This window comes from Peromyscus californicus, unplaced genomic scaffold, assembly GCF_007827085.1.
Source record: "Peromyscus californicus insignis strain IS unplaced genomic scaffold, ASM782708v3 Scaffold_6__1_contigs__length_162567912, whole genome shotgun sequence".
Taxonomy (NCBI): domain Eukaryota; kingdom Metazoa; phylum Chordata; class Mammalia; order Rodentia; family Cricetidae; genus Peromyscus; species Peromyscus californicus.
Window position 1 is genome coordinate 18,741,106 of NW_026294584.1, and position 23,164 is coordinate 18,764,269.

Consider the following 23,164-nt stretch of genomic DNA (forward strand, 5'->3'; position numbering starts at 1 on the left):
CCATCAGCCTGCTGGACTTGGATGGGGTTTTTGCCAGGGAAATGATGGACGCCCCATTGTTGGGGCAGCTGATGCTGAGGCTGGCAAGGATCCTGAGAACATGTTTTAAAAAAGACCCTTTGCTGGCAAGAGGAGTAGAGATGACTTCATGGGACTTCTGAGTCTAGAATTGCTTTGCTTTTATTACCAATTATTTTTGCTGTTTTTTTTTTTGACACAGTGTTTTTAACTTTTAAAAAGTCTAAACAAAAATAACTGTCCACTTCCTGAAGTTACTGTTCTTTTGTTTTGTTGCTGTTCCAAGACTGACCTCACATGACCCTGGTGATGACAAGGTTGAGAGCTGGAGTGAAAACAAGAATCCTCCTTAATGCACTCCGTGTTGGTTTTGAAAACCCAAAGTGAGTTTTTCCTCATCAGCTAAAGTATGTAAAATGGCAACACACACTATCAAACACACATATTTGATTTCACTTCCTGTTATATCAAATAAGATACTGTAAGTGCACAGACATAGTGTGAGGACTGAAGTAAATCCTATGTTACCCGAAACTTTTGCCCATAATACCTTTGGAGATGATAACTTTATATTCTCAGGACATCATTAGCTCACTAACTCTAACAAGGACTACTCTTCATGGTAGGATTTTTATGTTAGCTGACCCTCCTGGGTCTTATCTCATGGGCTGGCCTGTTCAAGAAGAGTGGTAGGGCTTCTAGAAATTTCTAGAAATGTTATTCAAGTGTAAGGAGGCAGAGCCTGCTTTAGCCTGCATGTTCTAGCTGGTAGCCAGAACTTTAGCCTGCATGTTCTAGCTGGTATTCAGAACATCCAACCCTAAGACATCATGTGTTCATTTAATAGAACGCACTTGTCTTTGGAGTCCATAGGTGTTCACTATGCTCTATTAGTACTTCAGCTTCTTGTGTTCTAACTGGTGGATGAAGAGAGCTTTTTTGGTTATTTGAAGAAATGAATGAAGAGTATTAAGTAAATTTTACTTCTAATTGTCACTATGCTAACAATTCTACTTTCTTTCTCCTTAAAGTTCCAAAGCCTTAAAATTCAGGAGCAAAATGTTCTATTTGGGTATTTTTATGTGATATTTCCTCCCCACAAAACCACATTAATTAAGGGTAGAAGTAGCTGTTCTGTTTTATGGACAAAGAGGCAGAGTAGTTGTGTGGCCCCTAGGAGTTGCACAGGTTGTCCAGGTAGAGTTTGCGTTAGAGCAGAGGCAACCCCATCGGAACTCAACCCCAGCAGGCTTTTATTAAACTTAGAAAACCATGCTTCACGCTCAAAGCAAACAGCTGGTCGCAATGAAGTAATGAGACAGAGCCAGCCATTTCTGGACCCATTCGACCGGTTTCTACCAGAGGTTCTCAGACATGCCATCTTATCAGAACATGAATAAGTGGCTGTTTCTTCAAAAAAAAAAAAGAATTTGTGAAACTGTCCTAATGTGTAAGCCCAGCAACAAGTGTCTATTCAAGTAGACATGCCTCAGGGTCCTGGATGTTAGTGTCTCTGGACGTCCCTACCCTTGTATTCTTCAAATGAGCCCACACATAGCCCCAGCTCTGCTGATGAATGCTATGTAATGTGGGCATCGGAATAATTTCGAGTGACAGTTCCTGACGGTAAGGCTCCAACTCTGTATGTGTTCTTTCTGAAAATTTGTCTCCTTCAGAAATTTTGAGGGACATGATACCTCCTGTATTCTCTAACTCTTTTCATAAAAACTCTTCTTAGATGCCATGCAACGACAGGTAAAACATGGAAGTCCACCTCTCATCCTTCCTCAGTCTCACATACTGCATCTTCTGGTATAATAATTTTTCCTTGTCTTAAGAATCAATTGTATTGGTAAAGTGATTTGCTTTAATAACTAAGGAGTGCTTTTTCAAATTATGGTTTCTGATTCTTTATTGGAGGGGAGTATAAATAAGTTGTTAAGTTAAACAATAATTAGATACTACTCCTAATTAATGATCAATTATCATGCAATTATTTGACCTGTAGCCAAGGAAGAGTTAAAAGAACTAAGGGAAAATTCTCAGAAAAACCAATAAAAACAAATTAAATAAGCAATCAAACAAACAAACAGAATCAAAGGACATAACACTCATAATATTTCTCTTCCATATCATCTGCTTTAAAACAAAAATACATTTTTCTCAGCACTGAGGTTAAAGAATACAAAAATTTATGAATGGGATTAATGCTGAAGTCTGTGTACTTCTGGCATTATATAATCTTTGCCCAAGGATACATGAACTAATTAAAATAAGACACATTTTAAAAGCCCATAAACAAAAACTTAATCACATTAAGATAAAATTTTATAAGGCTTTATTTCATATTCTTAGTGATTATTAAAATGCTAACCCGTTTATTTGTGTTGGCCAGTTGTAAATTTCTAATAATTATAAAGCTAATTTAGTCCAAAGGTATTTTTTTTTATGAATGTGTTTACACCTGAGTGGAGGAATTAAAATTTTTATTTTTGAGTCTCTTAAGATTTCAATTTGCATACTCTTTTTTCCCAGAGACTTTTCATGGTAAGATTAAAAAGCAATCAAGTAAAAATTATTTTCATGTAAGAAAAGTACTTCATTGAGTATGCTATTTCGTTATTTTTCAGAAAGAGGAAAAGAAATAAATTAAAGCATGTGATTAAAATAAATATGTAAAAGTTTTAGTTGATAGACATCTGCCAATAATTCAAAGAAGGCTATATAGACAGAGAGTCATGTAATGTTTGTATGTTTTCATTTCATGATGCTCTCAATGGGGGACCTGAATGCAGCTGTCCATTTTATTGGCCAATGAAGTCTTCTTTCAAATAGAATCTTAGAGACTGAACAGCGAGTAAGGACACTTAGGCCTCTGTTGCTTGCTTCATTATTCATTTACTTATCTATTTTTATGTGGGGTGTGTGTGTGTGTGTGTGTGTGTGTGTGTGTGTGTGTGTGTGTGTGTGTGTGTCTGTGTGTCTGTGTGTGTCTGTGTATGTCTGTGTGTCTGCAGATGTACACAGCCATGCTGTCTGAGTAGAGGCCAGGGGTCAGTGTTGGACGTGAGTATCTTCCTTTAGTGTTCTTGGCTTTATATTTTGAGACAGTATCTTCCATTGAACCTGGAGCTTAGCATTCTTGTGAGGCTGGATAGCCAGAGAGCCCCAGGGACACTCCAATTTCCTCCCCCAACATATTGGGGTTACAGAGGTATCTCACTGAGCCAGGCTTCTACGTGGGTGCTGTGGATCTGAACTCAGGTCTTCAACTTTGGGCTGTGCTTTATCCACTGAGTCATTTTCCCAGACCCTCTTTTTTGATAGTTATGGGCAGTATCTCACTTCTCATGACTATTAATTTTGTACTACTTTTCCACTAGGGAAATAGAGTGAGAGAGAAGAGGGTATTGGGTAAAAAAAGAGACTAAGACCTGTTGTACTAAAGTTTCCAGCTGTTTTTTGAGCATTCTTAGTTTGTAAACTGCTTAATTTGTAAACCATCCAGTTTCAGAAAAGGATCCTAGATGGCCTAACACTACTCTTGGGGCTAGGAATGAGGTTATTATTTTTCATAGAGAGTTCCCCAAGAGAACAATTTTAGGGTAAGAATTATGGTCAGGGTAAGAACCAAAATGAGAACTAAGAGTCTGATCTGAGAATGAGCCCAGGCCAGCTGGCTATAGGACCCAAGTATAGCTCAAGGGCTTGATGGAGTCCTTACAAAGTGGAGATGATGGAAAGCAAAGGCCTATGTTTGTAATTAACTCTGACATGTGGGCAGTAAGCAATGTTTGGGCAAAAATATTCAAAGGGAGCTAAATTCTCCAGCATGGCCATATAGCAGAGGGCTTTAAGCTGAATGATCGTCCCACTCACTCAATGTCTTATCTTTTAAAGAGGCAGAACAGCAACACAGTTAAATACAGTGATTTACTCCAGAACAGTGACAGAGTTCAATATACTTTGCTCTGCTTTCAGTAAATATCACAGATGTCAAAATGTGAGGTGAGATCCTTTTGATTTTTCTCAGTATAGGACATTTAATTGTTGTTTACAGTTCGCTACTATATGATGCTATTTTTCTTTCATAAGTAAATTTGTAGACAAAGCTGCTAATGTAATCAAAGCTGATGGAATGACTTTAGAATTAAGCAAGGTTTCCATTTGGATTAAACACACCACACACACACACACACACACACACACACACACACACACACACACACACACACTCGGGTGTGGGGAGGATGACAAAGTACCTACATGACATATTCAAATAGTTACAGTGTGCTGTGACTTTAATCTGAATTGCCTGAAGAGCTGTTGAATCTGAGCTGCCTGTTGTCTGCCTAGCTTTGAGTGTTACAATTCAGATGCAGAGGAGATACCAGTGGCACTAGAGACCCCCAATTCTACAGCAGTAATCTTGGTTCTGCAAATTTACAAGAAGTTTACTAGAAAGTCTGTAATGTTTAAAGACCCATTTTCAAGTTTTATATGCTTTTTCTTATATCCGAGGAAGAAAAAATAAAAACAGAGTATAAATCTTTGAAGCAAGAAGGCATAAGTGGATCTCAGATTAACATATAACCGCCCCCCCCCCAAAAAAAAATACCAGAACTCAAAATCATTTGATCCTAAAATATGTTTTCAAAAATAAACTAAATGCCCTGAGGTATATATTTAAGCACTCTAGGTATAAAACAAACCCATCTTGAGACTTGCAACCAAGTTTAAGAAGATAGTTCTTTGAACACAAAGGACACTGATGTTAGCACTGTGCCACCTGCTGGACATCACGTCTACTCCTAGGAAACGCACTCAACAGTTTGGAAACGTATATTTCAGCCACAAGGCTTCAGCCAGATGAAGTCTGAACTATGTAGTCAAAACTCTCTGAAAACTTTGGTAACAAGTTATGTTCCTTTCACTATTGATAGCTTTTTTTTTCTTTTCCTAATGAGAGCCATATATTCAGAACAATACTAAAACGTTCAAACAAGAACATTCAGCATACAACCTTCCTTCACGGGTTTTTTCAGTGTTAGCTGTTGTAGATCTACCCCATAACCACAATCACAGGTTTATTGATAGGCATTAGGGCAAACATGAAGGGCATTTTTTCAAAAGGTTATAGGAATGTCTTAGCTACTGTCACCTGACCTTTTGGGAAAACACATCTTAGAACAATTTTTTATTTTTATTTTTTGGCAGGGAAGGGGTTATAGCTCATGGATAGAAGAAATAGACAGTTATAAACCCCCTATGCCCACAGATAACATAAGTTATCAACTAGCAGTATGCAAAATATTTATCAATGCTAATTTAAAAAGTCCACTAAATTTAAATATTTATACTGAAAACAGAGAAAGCCAATGTTACAAAAAAATAGAACTCACATAGGCCTGACTTCTGCGAAGATATAAGTTAAGGCTAAGTGGTCTTGGCCATTGTTAATTTGCCTCCCATACTTTTAATTTCCTCTACAAGGTGAGTTGTTTAACTTACAAAGTGGCTGTGGAATTAAGCAAGATGACACACCCTTCTCAAGACCTCAGACACAGCAGGTACTCAGAAGAGATTATGAGGGGCACAGATTAAACTCCACTGGTATACACATATACATGCCTTAAAATAAACCAAGGTTTATTCTAACTTCTTGGCTTGAAGCATAGTTTAATCATGTTTGTTCTACAGCTTTTGTATAAATGATATTTGCATTTATTCATCTTTTGTCATTATCTCCATACATGAAGTGTTGCTATATTATATTAATATATAATATTTATTATATTATTATAATAATTATATATATTATTGTTAAATAGATATGAATTTCAAATGACAGGCGATGGGAAAAAATGACGGGGAAAGAGGTTGAATAGAAGTCTCTTATCTCCTATGTAATGTACCTCTGATATGATAAAAATGGAATTTCTTTTGCTCATTTGGACAGGATAGGCCATGTTCAGTGTAGCATGTCTGACAGCTCCTGGGAACAAACCACAGACGTTCGTTCCCACTAGATAATATGCACACAACATTTGTTTCCATGGAACAGAGAAGACAAGGGAATATGTTTTTATATTTACCCAATGGAAGCCAGAACCTTGATTTTCTTTTTCTTTTGACATGTGTTGTTTTATTTTAGAAAGTTTTAAAACAAAATGGTGGAGATACATCATGGACAAGTTGTTCACCGAGACCCTGTGGAAGACAGTGTAGGTTGGCTTCTAAAGGGCCACAGGTGTGAATCGCAGGACAGATTTTGTTAGAGAGCTGGCCAATAAGGAAAAGACCTGGAGGTTCTGAGGAAGGATTAAGGATAGGATCCCTGAGCAGGCAGAGGTTTCATTAAGATCACCAGCAGGGTCTGTTCCTGAATTAACATTTTATGGTGCTAGGTTTACAACTTCATCTTGTAGAAAGAAAAAATTTACTCTTGTGGGTTTTTATTTTCCCTAAAAATTTTAGAAGAAGCTTAAGCTAATAGTAATGAAGAAGTATGGAGTGAGATTTCCATCAGGGTTAGCAGAATCCCTTCTCAACAAAATGTACATTACATATGACAGGTCAAGGAGACATATTTGAGATCCAAGACCAAGTGGGGAGAACAACCACGCAGGGCGGAGTCTACCTCTCCACACTTCCATGGTCACAACCAATCTTCCAGTGTGGCACTTACTCTCACTGTGCCTAGATGTGGCACTAGTGTCTTTCTCAAAATAGAGCGGAAATATCAAAAATCATAAGAACATGAGCCAACCATTTTTGCTTTTGTTATATTAATTCTTCAAGAAGTTTGTACCTTAACATCAACTTTGAAACTTGCCAAGGTCAAAAGATAAACCTTTATACTGTTGATCTACTTTTTACATAGTATGAGCTTTTTGTGGGGTTTGATGAATTCCCATGAAAGTTTGCTTCAATGCTTCCTGTTGGTTTTGGTGTATGAGAGGGTGCATATTTTAATAAATGATCATGAAAGTTGGTGTACAAATTATGCTTCTATTGTAAATATAACCTTTATTTGAAGCTCTATTTACTCAATAGTATATTTATCATGAAATCACACTTCTTAGAAACAGACAGAAGTTTTCAACACTTTAAGGGGACCTGCTTGTGCTTTACTTTGTAGATTTAGAAGCACACTGGGTATATATGCTTTTCTAAAAGAAGGGGTGTGGGTGGGAGGAGGGTGAATGAGGGAGAAGTTAGAGGTACAAGTGACTCGTGATTAAGGGTGACACCCCAATGTCATATTCCACTTTTAATTGACAAAATAGAATCTTAAAGCTAAGGAAGTGGGGGTGATATAGCCGGATAATAGGGATACAGAGTGCATCAATAGCTGATTGGCAAGAAAATTTATGACCCATCAGTAATATTGTCCCTAGTTTAAGCCAAGCGCCAATCCAAATGGAAGTCTACTCTTTAGGAATAGGACAAATACAAAATTATAAAAACAGTCAGTGGATATCCCATTTGCCAAGTCACATGTATAATATGTGGGCCTGCAGGGCACTTTCACGTAGTACACACTATCAGGAATGCTCAGTTATTTACCCACATTATCGTCACACCCCGAGCCTTTAGCAGTGACATAGTAACCTAGAGAGGCAGGAACTAACAACCCTACTTAACAAGAGGAAACTGAGGCACGAAATGTGAAGCTACTTGCTTTAGGCCACTTCGTGAGTAAATAGGGTGGAATGTTTGATCTGAGAATCTCTGACATCACAGTCCCTATAATTAACTACCGCATTAAGCAGCCTGGCGAAGCTGGCTACAGGAAACTTCAAGGCTCCATCTCCCTAGGACTTGATGGGTGTTAGGAATTTCTGTATGAGCAGCCCTGACCAGAGCAAGCAGAACTACTGCTCCTTTGTCAGAACTCTACATGGGGCTGAAAAATCCCTTTGAGAAATAGTAGGTGGTCAGGAGTCTGAGCTGTCAGAAGGGGATTTTGATGCAATCAGGTTTCAGCTATGCCCCACCATGTTCCACCATGTTCGTACTGCAAAACAGAGCAGGCCCAGTTAACTCAGGCCTTTGAGGGGCCGTGGGGAAGCTAGTGGAAGGCTAACTCATTAGGAAGTGGCAATGGAGGAAATGGCAGGGCCTCACACTCCTGGGGTCATAGGGCTGGTACAAATAAATTGGTTATGATTCACATGTGGAAAAGTCATTTATGAAATAGAATTAAAAGCAACAGTTTGGATGGTGCCTGTGTTCAACTTGCTTGAAAAATCCTTTCAAACAGTTGTCCAAGTGAAGATATTGAATTCTAAACTTTTTAAAGTGTTTATTGATGTAGGCAAGCAACAATATCAAAGAATCATTGATGAAGCACAGCATAGTGCTTACCAAGTTTATTAAAACAGGCAGAAATGGAAATATGGAAATAATATATATTCCCAAAATATATCTTTAAAAAATGAGTTTTAGAAAACAAGAATATGATGACAAGAAAACTAGACTTGGCCTGGCTGGTAGATTGAGGTGTTTTTTTTTTAAATCATATTTGTGCTCTATTTTAATTTTAGTTAAAACATCCCATATCCACTGTGGTTTTTTTCAACTGTGTAAAAAGGATAAAATTTACCTTTAATGGAAAGGAAACCTAGAGAGAAAAGGGGTTTGACATGGCATGGACGGCTTCCTGAATCCACTAGCTAGCTATAAGCTAACTAGATACTTATAGATATTTGAATCTGTCAAGAATAGGGCAAGACTGCTTTAAAATAGCAAGGCAAGTCTGGATGGTGAAAATAAGGATGGGATTTTCCTGGGTGCTTTGCTCTCAGTATGAAAGCGGAGTCTAAATCTGCAGGGCATGAATGCCCCCACCTGAGAGATAGAAAGGATGTTCTAATTGCATCCCAAGACCTGGCTATGTGCTCATCACCTTTTAAATAGGTTTTATTTTAAAATATCTTATTAATTGTTTTATAATTCTTTTAACACAATTTTAAAAATTCATATTTTAAATGTAAGTTAAAGGGAACTTTTACTTTGTACTTGAACAGATTAAATAGGCCGACACCAGTTCTTAAATATAACTTCTCAGAAGTAAAACAAATCAACAACTCTAACATTCCTTGTACTTTTGTGTATAGAATGTACAACACTGTAAACAGACTCATTAACACATTTAGATGTATTTTTCTGGGAATTTCTTTTCTTAATATGCAATGGGCATCTTTCCAGTGCAGCTCAGTGTCTGCTGTAACACATTGAAGGGTCCTCTCTGTGTTCAGGCAGCATCCACTTTTGAAGAATTACAGGTAATAATAGAAAGAACATTCTAGAGACACTAAGAGACAGGGACAAAAGATTTACAATTATGTTAAGGAGACAATAAGTAGAAATATTGGGTTAGTAATAATATTTTCTGCTTCTCCCTGATAACTACAGAGGTCAAGTCCTTTACTATAATAACTTTGGCTGTTTTTCTCTTCTTTTGCAACTCCCTGCTTATAACTTTTCCATTTAAAACGTTTGTTCCTCTCTCTTCTAAGTTCACAGGAACTTTTCTTTCCCCCGTGTTTGATAATTTATCTACGATTCAAGGAGGTCTGAGTTCAGATTTCGGTTTGCCTAATTTCTGACAGTGATTTGGGGAGTTCCTAATTCTCAGATCATGTATATACAAGTGATGATAAAAACACATACTTAATAATATCCTTAAAAATTAAAGTTGTCAAGTAAGACTTATACATGCCTGTGTTTTACAAAGTGGTGTTTTAATGTGTGCATATATTACAGAATGGTTAAGTTAAGCTAATGAAAATGTAGGAAGAAAGGAACAGTTTTTTCCCCTTGAGTGCTAAAATTAAGACAATGATTGTATGGTTTTAGAATGGTGCACATGTGTGTGTGTGTGTGTGTGTGTGTTTGTGTGTGTGTGTTTGTGTGTGTGTGTATGTCTATATGTCTTTGTGTGTGTGTCTATACATCTGTGTGTGTAGAGTGTCATTTAAATGAAATCTGTCTGCTTTATGTATAGGTAATACTCTTTTTATTTTAAGACATAATCACTCAGAATATAGTCATCTTTTTTGTGTTTTGCTTAGGATGCTTAGGTCTTGGTTTATAAAAAAATATTTTCTTATATTTCTCCTAGTACACCAGTATTCATTGGTGATATTGTAGAAGGTATACTTCTTTGCTAATTGTCTGCTATTTTCTCAGTGGGTTTTATTTGACAATAGTGTCACAAGCTAAACTCCAATGTGTAGCTAGACCCTTATTCTCCCTTTCTGTATCAATACCATTGGTATTCTCTCCTAAGCTTCAGGGCATGTTGGCCCTTCATAAACAAAGCCCTCACTTTCAAACAATTTATTATTATTATTATTATTATTATTATTATTTATGTAATGTGTTTATGCATTTACTCACTGCCTATCTTCAGCTTTCATGTACTCGCAGGGATATGTGGCCTCATCTTTCTTTATCACTGAGCCACACTGCCTAAAACAGTGGCTAACTTGAATAAACAAACAAATCTATTTTAGACTTGGACTTTTCTGCTATTACTTCAAATATATCCATTGTGAAACTGGTCACGAAGAGAATAAACAAAGCAAAAGGCACAGAAACTCGTGTAACTACTGTCCTACCTAAAATTTTAGTAGGAAATAAAGTAATTCTTGCTTTTCATGTAAGTATTCTGTCAGTGGCAGTTAGTTTCAAAGGCAGTCATGTTGTTAGGTTGTGATTTTTTTTGCACACTGTGGCTTGGTAGTGCTTATTTGTTTTTTTTTTTCTATTTAAAAGAAAATCATTTGCACTGCCATTTGTTTTAGAGAGAAAAATGTAACTATTTCTTGAAAATTTCATCTTTCAAGATCTAGATGAATGCTTGTTTTAAGAAAATAGAGCTTCATTTTCCTTCTGCACCTCCCCGAATCTCAGGAAAGACGTAGACAGTGAGTGCTTCATAGTCTTTTAAATATAACTTTTAAATTATATTAATCAATGTTTAAGTAGAACAAGTGTCAATTTCTTTTTTAATTAACCTATTTTTTCCTGATGTGAATTGAGAAATATTGAAATTGGGAATATTGGAAGGACAGGAAATACTATAAGCCTGAGTAATGACAAAGCTACCCACTCCAAGCAGGCTTCCCTCAGAAGCGACCATGCTCTATCAGTGTTTTGCTGACCTTCTCACTGTGCAGAAAAATACTGAGCCTGGAGAAGGTCGAGCAGCACTGGACATTAGCAGCCAACCTGAAACTTCTGGAACTACTGGAAGGCAGGGAGGAATGCAGGTCAAAAAACATGCCTGGGGTTATTTGTGAATGTCATAGCTTGACCAAGAGCACTGAGAATACCTGCTAGTGTATCAGATACAAAAACTGTGAGTATCAGCCCACCTTAGCCTACATCAGACACTCTGGGAATGGGGCCCATATGCTGATACTTGACAGGCTTTTCAGGTGATGCTTTTCTGGACTTAAGTTTTAGAAACACTGCTTTGGTTCAACGAGGTGATGGGTAGGCTGAAATTATTTGGGAGGTTAAAACATCAGACATATATTAAAATCCTTGCCTCAAACATCAACCTCCATGTCAAAAGGATAAAAAGGAAGTTGAAAGCATGGGGGAAAACCTTGGCAAGACTGTTAACAAATTGTAACTTTAAATTTGGTGAAAGTTAATCTAGTTTCCATAGAGTCTTTTACCAGGATTCCCAAGTGAATAATATCCTAAGGACAGACCTTCTTAATTGGATGCCAATGAGACAAACTCTTCTATTTCCACCCCCATCAGCTAAGGCATAAATCAGTTCCTCATCATCCGCTTCCAGCAAAGCTGGGTTGATTGCGTTTTTCCAGATTGCTATCAGGAAGGGTCTTCCACAGTCTTTTGGGATATAGGCTAAGGCCTTTGTCCTTTTGTGGCTCAGCAAAAGGATTTATATTAAAAATCAAGACTATTGTTGGATACAAATTATTCCCACTCTCTGCACGAACCTGTAGTTACAAAGATAGATGCCATAATGTCTCTTCTATTTCACTTTGAGTGGTGGTGGGGAGGTGTTGGCAAAGTACCCAGGCACTTGAAAAAGCATTTTGAATATTTCTACTCACTAATTTTTAATGGAACAAAGTAAATCTTTGAAGAATATTTTTGTCTTTTAGCATAAATATTTTAAAGCCATTTTCATAAATTAGTATAACAACTGAAAATTTCAGAATTATCTCCCATTGCCTTGCTCACACTTTGCATTGGTGTCTTTCTCTAGTATAATGCTAACTGTCCTTGGGGACTCAGTCTTGCTATATCCCTATCTGGTGATTGACACACCATGTGACAATTTCTCTGTTGCAATTTTGCACCCAAATTACAAGAAAGTATGAAACCTAATTGATAACTGTTAAAAAAAAAGCTTAAGCTACTCATTCTCACAACATAGGGTGTACTCGATATTAGCTTGCATCTATATATATATGAGAAGCCGCTATTTCAGTTCCAGATGTGTGAGGGACTTGAACAAGAAGTAGAATGCTTCACTAAGAAAAAAACAAGCCCCGTGGAAGAAAGGAAAAGGAATTGGTTTCCTTCCTCATTTGTCTCTCCTGAGGACTGAACTAGAGCACACTTCTGCTTTCTGACTAAAAAGACAGAAACCTCTTATTCTTTAGCATTAGGGTGGAAAAAATCCATGTATGCAACTATTTTAACCTCCTGTCAACAATTAAAGTTATGCTGAACTCTAGACATAGCAGGTCCCTGTATAGCTAACTTAATCACAAAGCAAAGATTCATGAGGAAACTTAGGATCTGCACTTTAGGAAAAGGGATCTGTTGATGTGCCCTGGTCATCCAGTGAACCTTCTTTTACAGCTACACAACCATTTGGTTCACATTCAAGTCTACTTTCTCATTAAATCTGTGACCTTCAGCTACAACCTTCTTTATTCACTGAAGGGTCTTCCTTGTGTATTCTGACCATCTTATACAATTTCTGTGAGTCTGCTTTAAAGCATCTCTCACTGGCCTGATATGTACAATAAATCATTTTAGATTCCCTCTGCTTTTCCTACTGAGAAGCTCTCATGTTGTGTCCATATGTACAAGGACATATAAGGTGCACATTTTCAGAATGACGAAGGCACATTCAAACCACATGAGCCTGAGGTTGCCATCAGCAGAACTGTGCAGTGGGCTACCATGAAAACAAAGGTCGTGATGCATATAGAAGTGGGAGAGGATAATGAAAGAAACTGGAATATGAGAAGAGAAAGGGTGGAGCCTTAACTCCATCACCTAACTAGATCAGGTGTTTCAGCTCATGCTTTAATCTGAACTGGATTTTTCTCAATTGTAAGATGAGGACTAAATGAATAACAAGAATATATAAGGGGTCAGGGATGTAATTCAGTGACAGAGTGCTATCCTGATATGTATTTGGCGATAGGTTTGATACCTACCACAATAGAACAAAAAACCTGAGATAGATAGATAGAGATAGATCGTGAGATCTAAATAAAATCTTCATAAATCTGTTCACAAGAAAGGCCAAACACTACTACATATATATAAAACAATGGCTTGTTATATATATATGTGTGTGCGTGTGTGTGTGTGTGTGTTCTCAAGATGACACCATGGCTGCTGCAGGAGCATTGCTCTCTGCAATGGTAAGTGCCTATCGAAGGAGAGTGGGAAGACACTGCACGGGCTGTGTGCACAGTATTCAGCTGGTGTTCAGGTGCTTTGTACATGGAGAGGGCTATTCTATGAAAGTGTGGTGGATAGGGATAGTGTCACTCTCCTTCACGTCTACTCTGTGTCCCTTCAATGTCTTTAAGAGTCAGAAAGTGACGTGCACTTTAAACATAAAGCTTAAGTCTTGGGGAAACCTGTGAAATGTATTTTTGGTAACTCCTTTCATTATTACATTCTTTTGTCTTTTTATTTTTAGAGGGAAGAATCTTACGGTATATGAATTAGTGCTATTCTCTCCAATTGTCCCAAGTATGAGGCAGAGGGCATAAGACTGACAAAGTTTTAATGAATGTGTTCAAACGTAATTATCAGCCATTCCGACCATCATTAGATTAAAAAGGGATATTATTGCTCTGCAAAAGGAAGATTATGTTCCCAGAAAAAGTGCAGTCCTTTGTAGGGAAAGGTTCTAGTAGTTAGGGAAGCTCTTGACATTGTCTTTGAGCTTCTCATTTTGCTACTAGACAGTGAAACTCTGCCATGGGTTAGTAGATCACATTTGAGAACAATTGTTTTCAATTAAAAGCCACATGGGACCCTGAAAAGGCACAAACTCAGTACCAAGCAGATGTGATCAAGCATATAAGCTCTGCTTTCAGTACGAGTACAGCATAGTGACTCAGACCATAGTGTGGTGGGTTGAGTCTAGATTCAAATCTTGCCTCTGCTTTTGGTTATATGACCTTTCTTCAGATTTGTAAACTTCATCACCCTCTGGACTTATTTGGGAAAAATGAAACCACCTGTGACTACTGTATGAATTAAATGAGGGTAATTCTTCCAAGAACTATTACAGTAAGCCCTTATATTAGTTAAAAATGATTGCATTGGTACATTACTAATGATTAGAATTAACATCTTAATTCCAATTCCTTCTTATTATCTTCTTTCAATTTTCAGTTCTAGTATCTGTGAACTGGAGGTAAAAAAAAAAAAAGCTTCCCTTTCCAGGCTATTGTAAAATCTAAATGAGATAATGTATGTCCATATACTATTTGGCAAATATATATCTGAAACTGAGTTGTAATACACACTGTCTGTTCTGGAACTCTGCCTAGAAATACTGTGAGAGAAAGGAGAAACAAAACTAATGAATACCATTAATATATAATATGCAAGTCTCCAGCTTCTCTCCTACCCTGCACATCCAGCTGCCTGTCCAGTCTCCTCAAGGTGTCCTTGTCTCCCACACCTCCTGCCTACTATCAGCACTATGGTTAAGTCTGAAACCACACCCTTTTCATATTAAGATTATCTCTTGCAAGCTAGAAGTTTCTGATGATGGAGTAAGACAGAGAGGCAAACCCTCCTGCATTATTGTGATCTTAATAATTTCTTAATAATGACCCAGTAATTTCCTAATTCTCGAGGAAGTTGAATAATTTGATGTAAAGCAGGTATATTCTTCTTCAATAGTTTTTCTTTTACTATTCTAAAATTGAGCTGTAACACTAGAGGAAAAATTTTAGATTAAACACGTTTTTACAATAGAATATAAGAAATGTGTAAGAGAAATAAATGAAAGACTTGAAATTAATATGAATGTAGATATGGTAAATAAACAAAAGCTGACATAGTAAATAAAAATCACTTGCATGAGACCAAGTAGCCTGACCATGCCTGAAGGACACAGAGTTTTCTTCGAGTTTCAGAATGGACCATCCCCATCCTGTCACCCATTTGGCCCAAGTACACAGAGTGCCTAGGCGGTCATCAGATAGGGAAATGAGACTGTTCAGGGAACATGGAAAAGAGCTGTCACACTCCAAAATAGAGCCTGGAAAGTTTATCATCTCTGAGTGAATAGGAAAATTGACCGTTTTTAGACTAATTAAAATTCAATGTATTTTCATTTGCCATTTTGGGCCCACACATTTATTTTCCCCTCCACATCATTAAAACCACAGATCCCATGGGTTTCTGACTAGTTTTCATGGAAATAGACAAAATGTAGTTTTAATATTCTTTTAAAAATCCTGTTATACTGAGTTGTGTTTAACATTTTTGAGAGAAATTGCATCTTTAAAATAATAAATCAACTTGTTTTCATTTGGTTTTGGTTTTCTATGAATGAAATTGTCAACTTGGAAAAGTACAATTTCCATTTCTGATAAACCACAGTGCACAGTGGAATACTATAAGCCTGGGTATAAGCATGGCAGCTGCAGAGGAAAATATTTAGAATAAGGAAAACTTTTATTATTTCTATATATTTTCCAATACAGGAATTCATGGATCTGCTGTTTAAAGACAAACAAAATGCAAAAGTGAAAGACATTTTACATTAACAAACTTTGGCTATCATGAATTTAATAGTAAGTACATTTCTCCTTTCTGATTTACTTACACTCTGGCTCTCCTTGGAATCATTTTCAAATCTGCTGTGTGGAAGCCGTGGTGTCTCGTTTCTTCTTGTGTGGAAGGCGCTCTAATGACACTTACCTTAGGTGGATACTGCAAATATAAAATGCATTAAAATCAGTAAAAAGCACAGAATGTTATAGGCTTATAGTGAGCATTAAAAGTGGTAGATATATTTATCATTATTATATTTTATTGAGATGTTTTAATAAACATCTCCATTTTGTATACATGGTTACTTACAAGCTCTTAATTAGTTCTAAAATCATTCTTAAGTATGAAAACGTATCATTTATAAGTTGGATATAGTGCCTTTTAGTTGATTTTACATTGGCCCTTAAATCTTTAATATTCTTAACCATAGTATAAAGATTAGCATTTTGGAATTAACACTCAGACTTAATATACAAAGAAAACATCATTATTGCTGAATATATATGTTTTTTTTTTTCCTGAAGGGAGTTAAGCACAGTTTTCCCTGCATGCAGAAAGCAGGATTTGTGGGAATAGGGTACATATAGTTGATTTGAGCATGGGAGAGTATCAAAAGAGACAGAGAGACGTGGGGATGGTCAAGCAAAGGGGCTTTTCCTTGGGAAGTTATACATCTGGACCACACAGGCTTACTGAGTGAGTTGAAAGGACTAGGCATACCAGGAGAATAGACAGATTAACTAAGATAGCCCAGTCTTGTTCACATGTTTCCTTCTCTGTTCACCTATGAGTGTAGTGGTGCACGAGGGTTTCTGGAAATGCTCATGGCTTCCAGTCGGTTTGTCAGCTCCTCAGAGAGAGCACTGACATGGAGTCAGAGGATGGGACTCTCCCTGCAGATATCCCACCTTTTGCTGGGGGAACTATGACACTTCTGCTGTGGTCTCCTCCCTAATGAAACACTTCTGCTGTGGTCTCCTCCCTAACGAAAGCATTGGATTTCTGATCTTAATAAAGGTCAAATATTAATTATCAAGAAAACATATGGCACCACCTTAAAGGCAGAAGTGCCATTTTAACAAATTAAAATGCAGCTCAATGATATCATAACATTCAAATTGGACATCAAGCTGCTACTTCTCAAATGTGCCTAGGTATTAATATTTTAGTAGCTAAAAAGAAAAGCCAAGTTTCTCATTGACCTGCTATTCACTAAGATAACATATCTAATTTGTAAGAATATATATTTTCCTCATGGGATGCAACAAAATTATTTTCATTTTCAATGGGAAAAGAAGCAACCTAGTAAATTCTTATTCTTCCTGAATTGGCCCCCAAGCTATGATCATTTGCTTTGTTGGGGTTTTGCCTTAATGCCATCTTTGCAGTCTATGTGATGTTAGGGATGAAAAAGTATTCTAATATTGTCCTGACCTTTTAACCTTGTAGTAGGCCCAGGCAAGAAGGTGCTGAAGCAATTTGCATTACTGTGTGCTCTGTGCCATGAACTTCTTTGAATCTTGGACTAAAGAGATTCCATCCAAATGCTCATAAGCATCAATATTCTCTGCAGGACACCCTTATGCTTGCCAGAATTCTCCCTGTCCCACATAAGAATAGAAAAATCATTACACCGAAAGTTGGGTTAATTAATATATGAATTGAGTCAATTTAAAATTAAAATTGACAGCACTACAATTTGTCTTTTCTTTTACCCTTGTTGCCTGAGATGGCTTCACAAGGATCACTCTACAGAGAAAATCTCCTTAACTAATCAGGCTTTTCTTTAGGAGTCGTTATTATTTACTACAAAGTGAGTATTTCCCTAATTATATCCATAGGATAAGTATTTTTTTTTTGTTTTTGAGCTTCAGGGAAGTATAAACAGAGTTTTCATGTTCTTTGGTCATCAAATTGCTGTTAATATTAGTAAACTCATTTGATTACTGCTTTAAAAAGGAGTTGGTTAAATAATAAAAGCCTAAAATTCAAAATCAATATTACATTCCACATTTTGGTTGCTGTGAAGAAATGTCCTGCTTATATATTTAGGCATCTAGAACATTCTGTTAATATAGGAGGGGCTTGGACTATTCCTAGCTGTGTCAAAAAGTTGGAATTTGGGGATGATCACAGTTATAGTGCCTGTAGCCCCATTGGATGGAATGCCAGGCTTAAAGTCTTCAGGTAGACCAGTTAGCATGTGTGTGGAGAGAGGCTCCTCATTCCATCTGTTGCAAAGCTTGACCATCGACCATGATTAATATTCTTATTATAGTTTTTTTAAGGTCTTGAAATCACCACCAAATGTCATTAATTGGAGTAGCAGAGAGAACAATGTTAGTCAACCTTAGACTTGAGTTGTAGCTCTGCCACATTTAGGAGTCCAGGAATTTTGGCAAGTTTCTAATCCTGCTTCCTCATTGCTGGATTGGCCTTGATAATATCCTGTAAGGACACAGGATACTATAAGGGTGTCCTGAGAAGTGACTGAATAGTTTTGCATCCAGCACACAGTAGGCCACAATGTACTGTTATTGCCTATGTTACTATTTTGTTGTATCTCTCAAAGTCAGAGGGCTTATCTTAAAGAAGATAGATTTTCTCTTTAGTATGAGTTGTTTCAGATTCTGGTCTGTACTGGGGAAATAAGAAAATCCTTGATCACAAATGTATAAGTAGCACCCAATTAGCTTCATCCTAGTGCAAGAAGCAGAGGTATAACTATTCTTCAGGATCAATGATAGATTGGTTTCAGGACCAAAATCTGTGGACAATTAATTTCCACATGGAAAACAGTGTAGTATTGGATTGTAATCCAAACCACACGCTCTTGTATACTTTTAATCATTCTGGACTACATGTAATAACTGCTATAATGTAAATGCTATTTGAAGACTTGCTTTTATTTTTAATTATGTGTATGTGCACATGTCAGTAGTCTGTACATGTGAATACAGGTGCCTATGGGGGCCAGTGACATCAGCTACCCCTGGAGCTGGAGTTACAGGCAGCTGTGAGTCATCTGACATGTATGCTGGGAATTGAACTTGGTCCTCTGAAAGAGCAGTGTTTGCTCTTAACTGCTGAGCCATCTCTCCAGCTACTACAATGCCATTTAAACATGTGCTTGGCTGGACTGTTTAGGAGACAGTGACAGGAAAAAGCAGCCTGCCCATATTTGGTAAAAATTTAATTTTTCAAAAAGCTGTTGTCAGCATGGGTGCAAAAATCCAAGTCTGCAGACCCCATAGGCAAAGACTGTCCGCTTCACTCTGTGATTTCGAGGGGTTCTGCATATTTAACTGGAGTGGTGGCTCAGAAGCTCCTCTACATGGGCACTGGCAAACACGGACTGCAGCTTGAAGCAGGAGAATGGGTGGAATAAGCCTCAAAATGAAAACAGATTATTGATTTGGAGGGAGTACCACAGAGAAGTATCTGAAAGTTCTGGGACATTCACAAATTAGTACTTTAAAATAATACTTTAAGCTTTGCTGTAACAAAAATCTCTTCAGGAAAAAATAAATGTCAGCATCATTATAGCTAAACTGAAACAGGTTTTAACTCATCCCATGATGAGCAGAGAAAGCTGTCTGGATTTTCTGAGAAGATGGGACAAATGGATGACTGTCCTGTGTAATCCTGAATGGAAAGAAGGAAAGTTAGCATGTATCCATAACCAAAAAGGAAACGTCATAAAACAACCAGAAAAGATTTCATCTAATCATCCAAAAATTGACACATTTGTTCTAAAAACTTTTTTATACAACTTCTAAGGATATAACCATTCTGAGAACAGTTTGTATATGCTGAAATACTAGAATTCCTAGAGGGGTAGGATTCATAAAGCCTTTATTGGTCTTTCCCCCAATATGTTATTGTAATAAAGAGATTAATTATTGTCAAAAAAGAATGAATACACTGCATGAAAGGAAACATATTATACACATATTAAATGTGTGAACACACATGAGCACACACACATGCACAGACATGCACCGTCTCCCATGCACAGAGCCTGTGGAGTCTTTAAAAGACTGATATAAGGCTGTGAGACTGCATTTTGTTTGAGGGGTCAGTGCTGTCAGTGAAGACTGAAAAAATGAAGCAGCACTTAAGCTGAAGTTGAGGTTGTACAGTTTTTAAAAATGAGAGATAAGTGCTTTTCAAACTGACTGAAATGACTGTACACCTCACACTTCCATTTCCATCCCTTGAAGCAGGCACCCCAGGCTGTAGCCTTGGCCAGCTCTCTTCCTTCCCTGTCTCCTGCTTACTCTCTGCAGACCTCTTGGCTTTCATCCTGGCTTCCAAGGGGCTATTGGCTCTGTACTTTTCTGTTCAACTAGCCTCTCATGTTTTCAGAAGGCTTCTTTTCCATTTGTCCCTTAAAATTTGGTGTTCCCAAAGGCTCTGTCTTAGATGATTAGCTTTCCATTTTAATTTCCTGTCTTTGATTTCTTTCTTTCCTCTTTCTTTTAACTCCTTTGTACTGTTAGCTGCTAAAACCGTACTGAAGTTATTCTAATTTTTAAATCTAGTATCAAAGTCTTTGGAGGCATGAATGTCTATATCTACTTCTATGGAATACCACCATGTAGATAAAACGAAATACATCACGTTTCTTTTTTTTTCTCCCAAATTCAACTCTAAATCTTTCTGATTCAAAACACTTCTCGTCCATGCTAGGTGATTGATGCTGCAGGTCTCCTGCTATCTGTGAAGGAAACCTAGAATTCCTCATACAACTGGGCAGTACCTTCATTCAGCTCACCTCCAATTTTTATCATTGACCAAACCCTTAAAATATTATCTTTAAAATAATTTCCAGACTGTTTTTCCTATTCTATCCCCCCCAAAAAGTGGCCCTAAATGATTCTCTTTCTGTTGCTGCAGTAAGACTCCAGGCTTCCCATTAATTTGTATCCACCCCACTTTCAAACTGGTTTGCATCCTATTTTTTTCAACGTGATTCATTCAAATGGGAAATTTGATCATTGTCCCTTACATTAGTTCTTTCAACCCCCCACCCTTTTCTTCAGGATAAAATGCAATCCCTTTAGTTCAGCTGGCACATGGGCTTCTTGGTAAGTTATTGGGGATCTGCAAACCTAATGGGGGCAACCCATGTATCTGCAGTTTCCCAAATCACCATGTTGTTTCAAGCTTTGAAGCCTTATATTTTTATTTGTTTTTAATAAACAATCTAGTTCCTTTCTGTAACACAACTAATGTCTTCCCCTCTTTGTTCAGCTTCTTATGTGTGTTATCATTTTAATGCCAAGTCATGTCCTCTTTAAAAGGATCACCTCCCTAGAAACTGTTCCTGCTTTCCACTTCAGAGCACTATGGCAGTGCATACCCCTGGTTGGGTAATTGTTGGTTTGTCTTTCTAGTTCCCTCAAACCAGGGACTAAAATTTATCACAATATTCTCTGACCAAAACATAATAAACATTTAGTAAAATTTTACTTAGTATTAAAATCTGAGTGATGCAATCATGGCAAAAAATTTGTTATGTTATGGGGGAATAATTAACATTCTCTGAAGGATGGATATAAGTTAGGTCTGAAATGCTGGAGTTTGAGGCCCCAGACAAACAATGCACAGCTTCTGTGATAAGAGCTATTGGGAGAAACATAAACCAAAGCAAAGCAGTCTATCAGCTGAACCATTATATAAATGGACATGGACAGACACACACACACACACACACACACACACACACACACACACACACACACACACACACCAGTACCGAGGAAATAGAATGTAAACTGAGGTTGACAGGCAAGGGCAAAAGGTTGAAAGTGAAGGATGGACTCTAAATTTGGAGTCAATTTTTCTAGTATAACTGCAACTCCAGAACTGGAATTAAGGAGCTGCTGAGATTTTCACCCTATCATTGATGGGGGAAAAGTCAGATGGGCTATATCATGAAACTTCTTAAATAACATTCTGAAGAGGGGGCTACATCCTTGGAAAGCACTCAATAATTATGAACAGAGGGTGACAAGACCAGAGCTTGCAATTATTCTGGCTATGTTTTGAATTCAACACACAGGGACTGAAATGTGGTTGAATATTAAAATATTTTGATAATAGTAATAAGGGGTGACTGTGGAGCTGGTGAGAAAGCTTAGCATCCATTAGAAATTCAAAGTACTCTTTAGACTTGATAAGATGTAAAAGAGGCATACATTGCCATAAAGAAATTTTAGTGCAACAACATAGTTAAATATTGATTACAGAAATATTGGTTGCATTGCACTGAACCAGGTACTTTTTTTTTTTTTTTGGAGAATTAACCCATGTTTACAGAATGCTGCACTAATGTACATGCTTTCTTTAAATAAGGAGAGACTTTCTTCGGAACAAGGCAAAGTTTTACGTTTCAAGTGTCCACAGGTGCCCACAGGTGTCAGGCAGCTGAGTGGAGCTGCAGACACAGTCTAGCAAGCACAGCGGGGTTTGAGGAAAGGGGGCTTCCAAACCAGCCCAGGACCAGGGACTTTTACTGTGCTCTTTGACGGACATTTCCTTTTCTAAAAAATTGGTTTTTTGTCTTTAGGAATAAAGACAGAACTACATTCTAAACCCACACATCCACACTGCTTTGGGGAAACTGAGTCATGAAAATTGCACTGAACAGTATTAAGGAACATAAAGCAATGGCATTTCTACTGATTCGTCCTCAATGTTCCAATCCCATGATTTACTTGAAAAATACAAATTTCAAGATCTGTAACCTCATCGTAGATCAGTTTTCTAACCTTATACAATGAGGCCAGAAGCACATGATTTTTGTGTATTGATGAAATTTGAAACAACCTATGACCATTTTAACAACACAAAGTATTACCATTTGGGTTTTCATCAGCTGGAACTCTGGAAGATCAAATCAACAATTGAATAACACATAGCTGTCATACCAAACCATGCTTTTAATTATACTTAAGATGGAAGAAATGCCAATTTCTGAGTGAAATAATCACTCTATTTATTTATGCTTATTTTCTACTAGATGAAAAAATCCTTGAGGACAAGGATATGACTTTTTATGTACTGTCAGACTTGAATCAATAGTTGGCATTTAATAAAT

The 23,164-nt window shown here is 37.2% G+C and overlaps 1 protein-coding gene across 2 annotated transcripts in view; it reads right to left on the reverse strand.

Moving 5' to 3' along the window:
* Calcr (calcitonin receptor) overlaps window positions 1-23,164 on the reverse strand; it is a 79,604-nt gene that overhangs the window by 52,989 nt on the left and 3,451 nt on the right. For both annotated transcript variants that reach the window (XM_052720671.1, XM_052720670.1), the window contains exon 3: window positions 16,112-16,218. In XM_052720671.1, coding sequence (XP_052576631.1) covers window positions 16,112-16,134 — 23 coding nt within the window. In that variant the 5' untranslated portion in view covers window positions 16,135-16,218. The remainder of the gene's footprint in view (window positions 1-16,111; window positions 16,219-23,164) is intronic.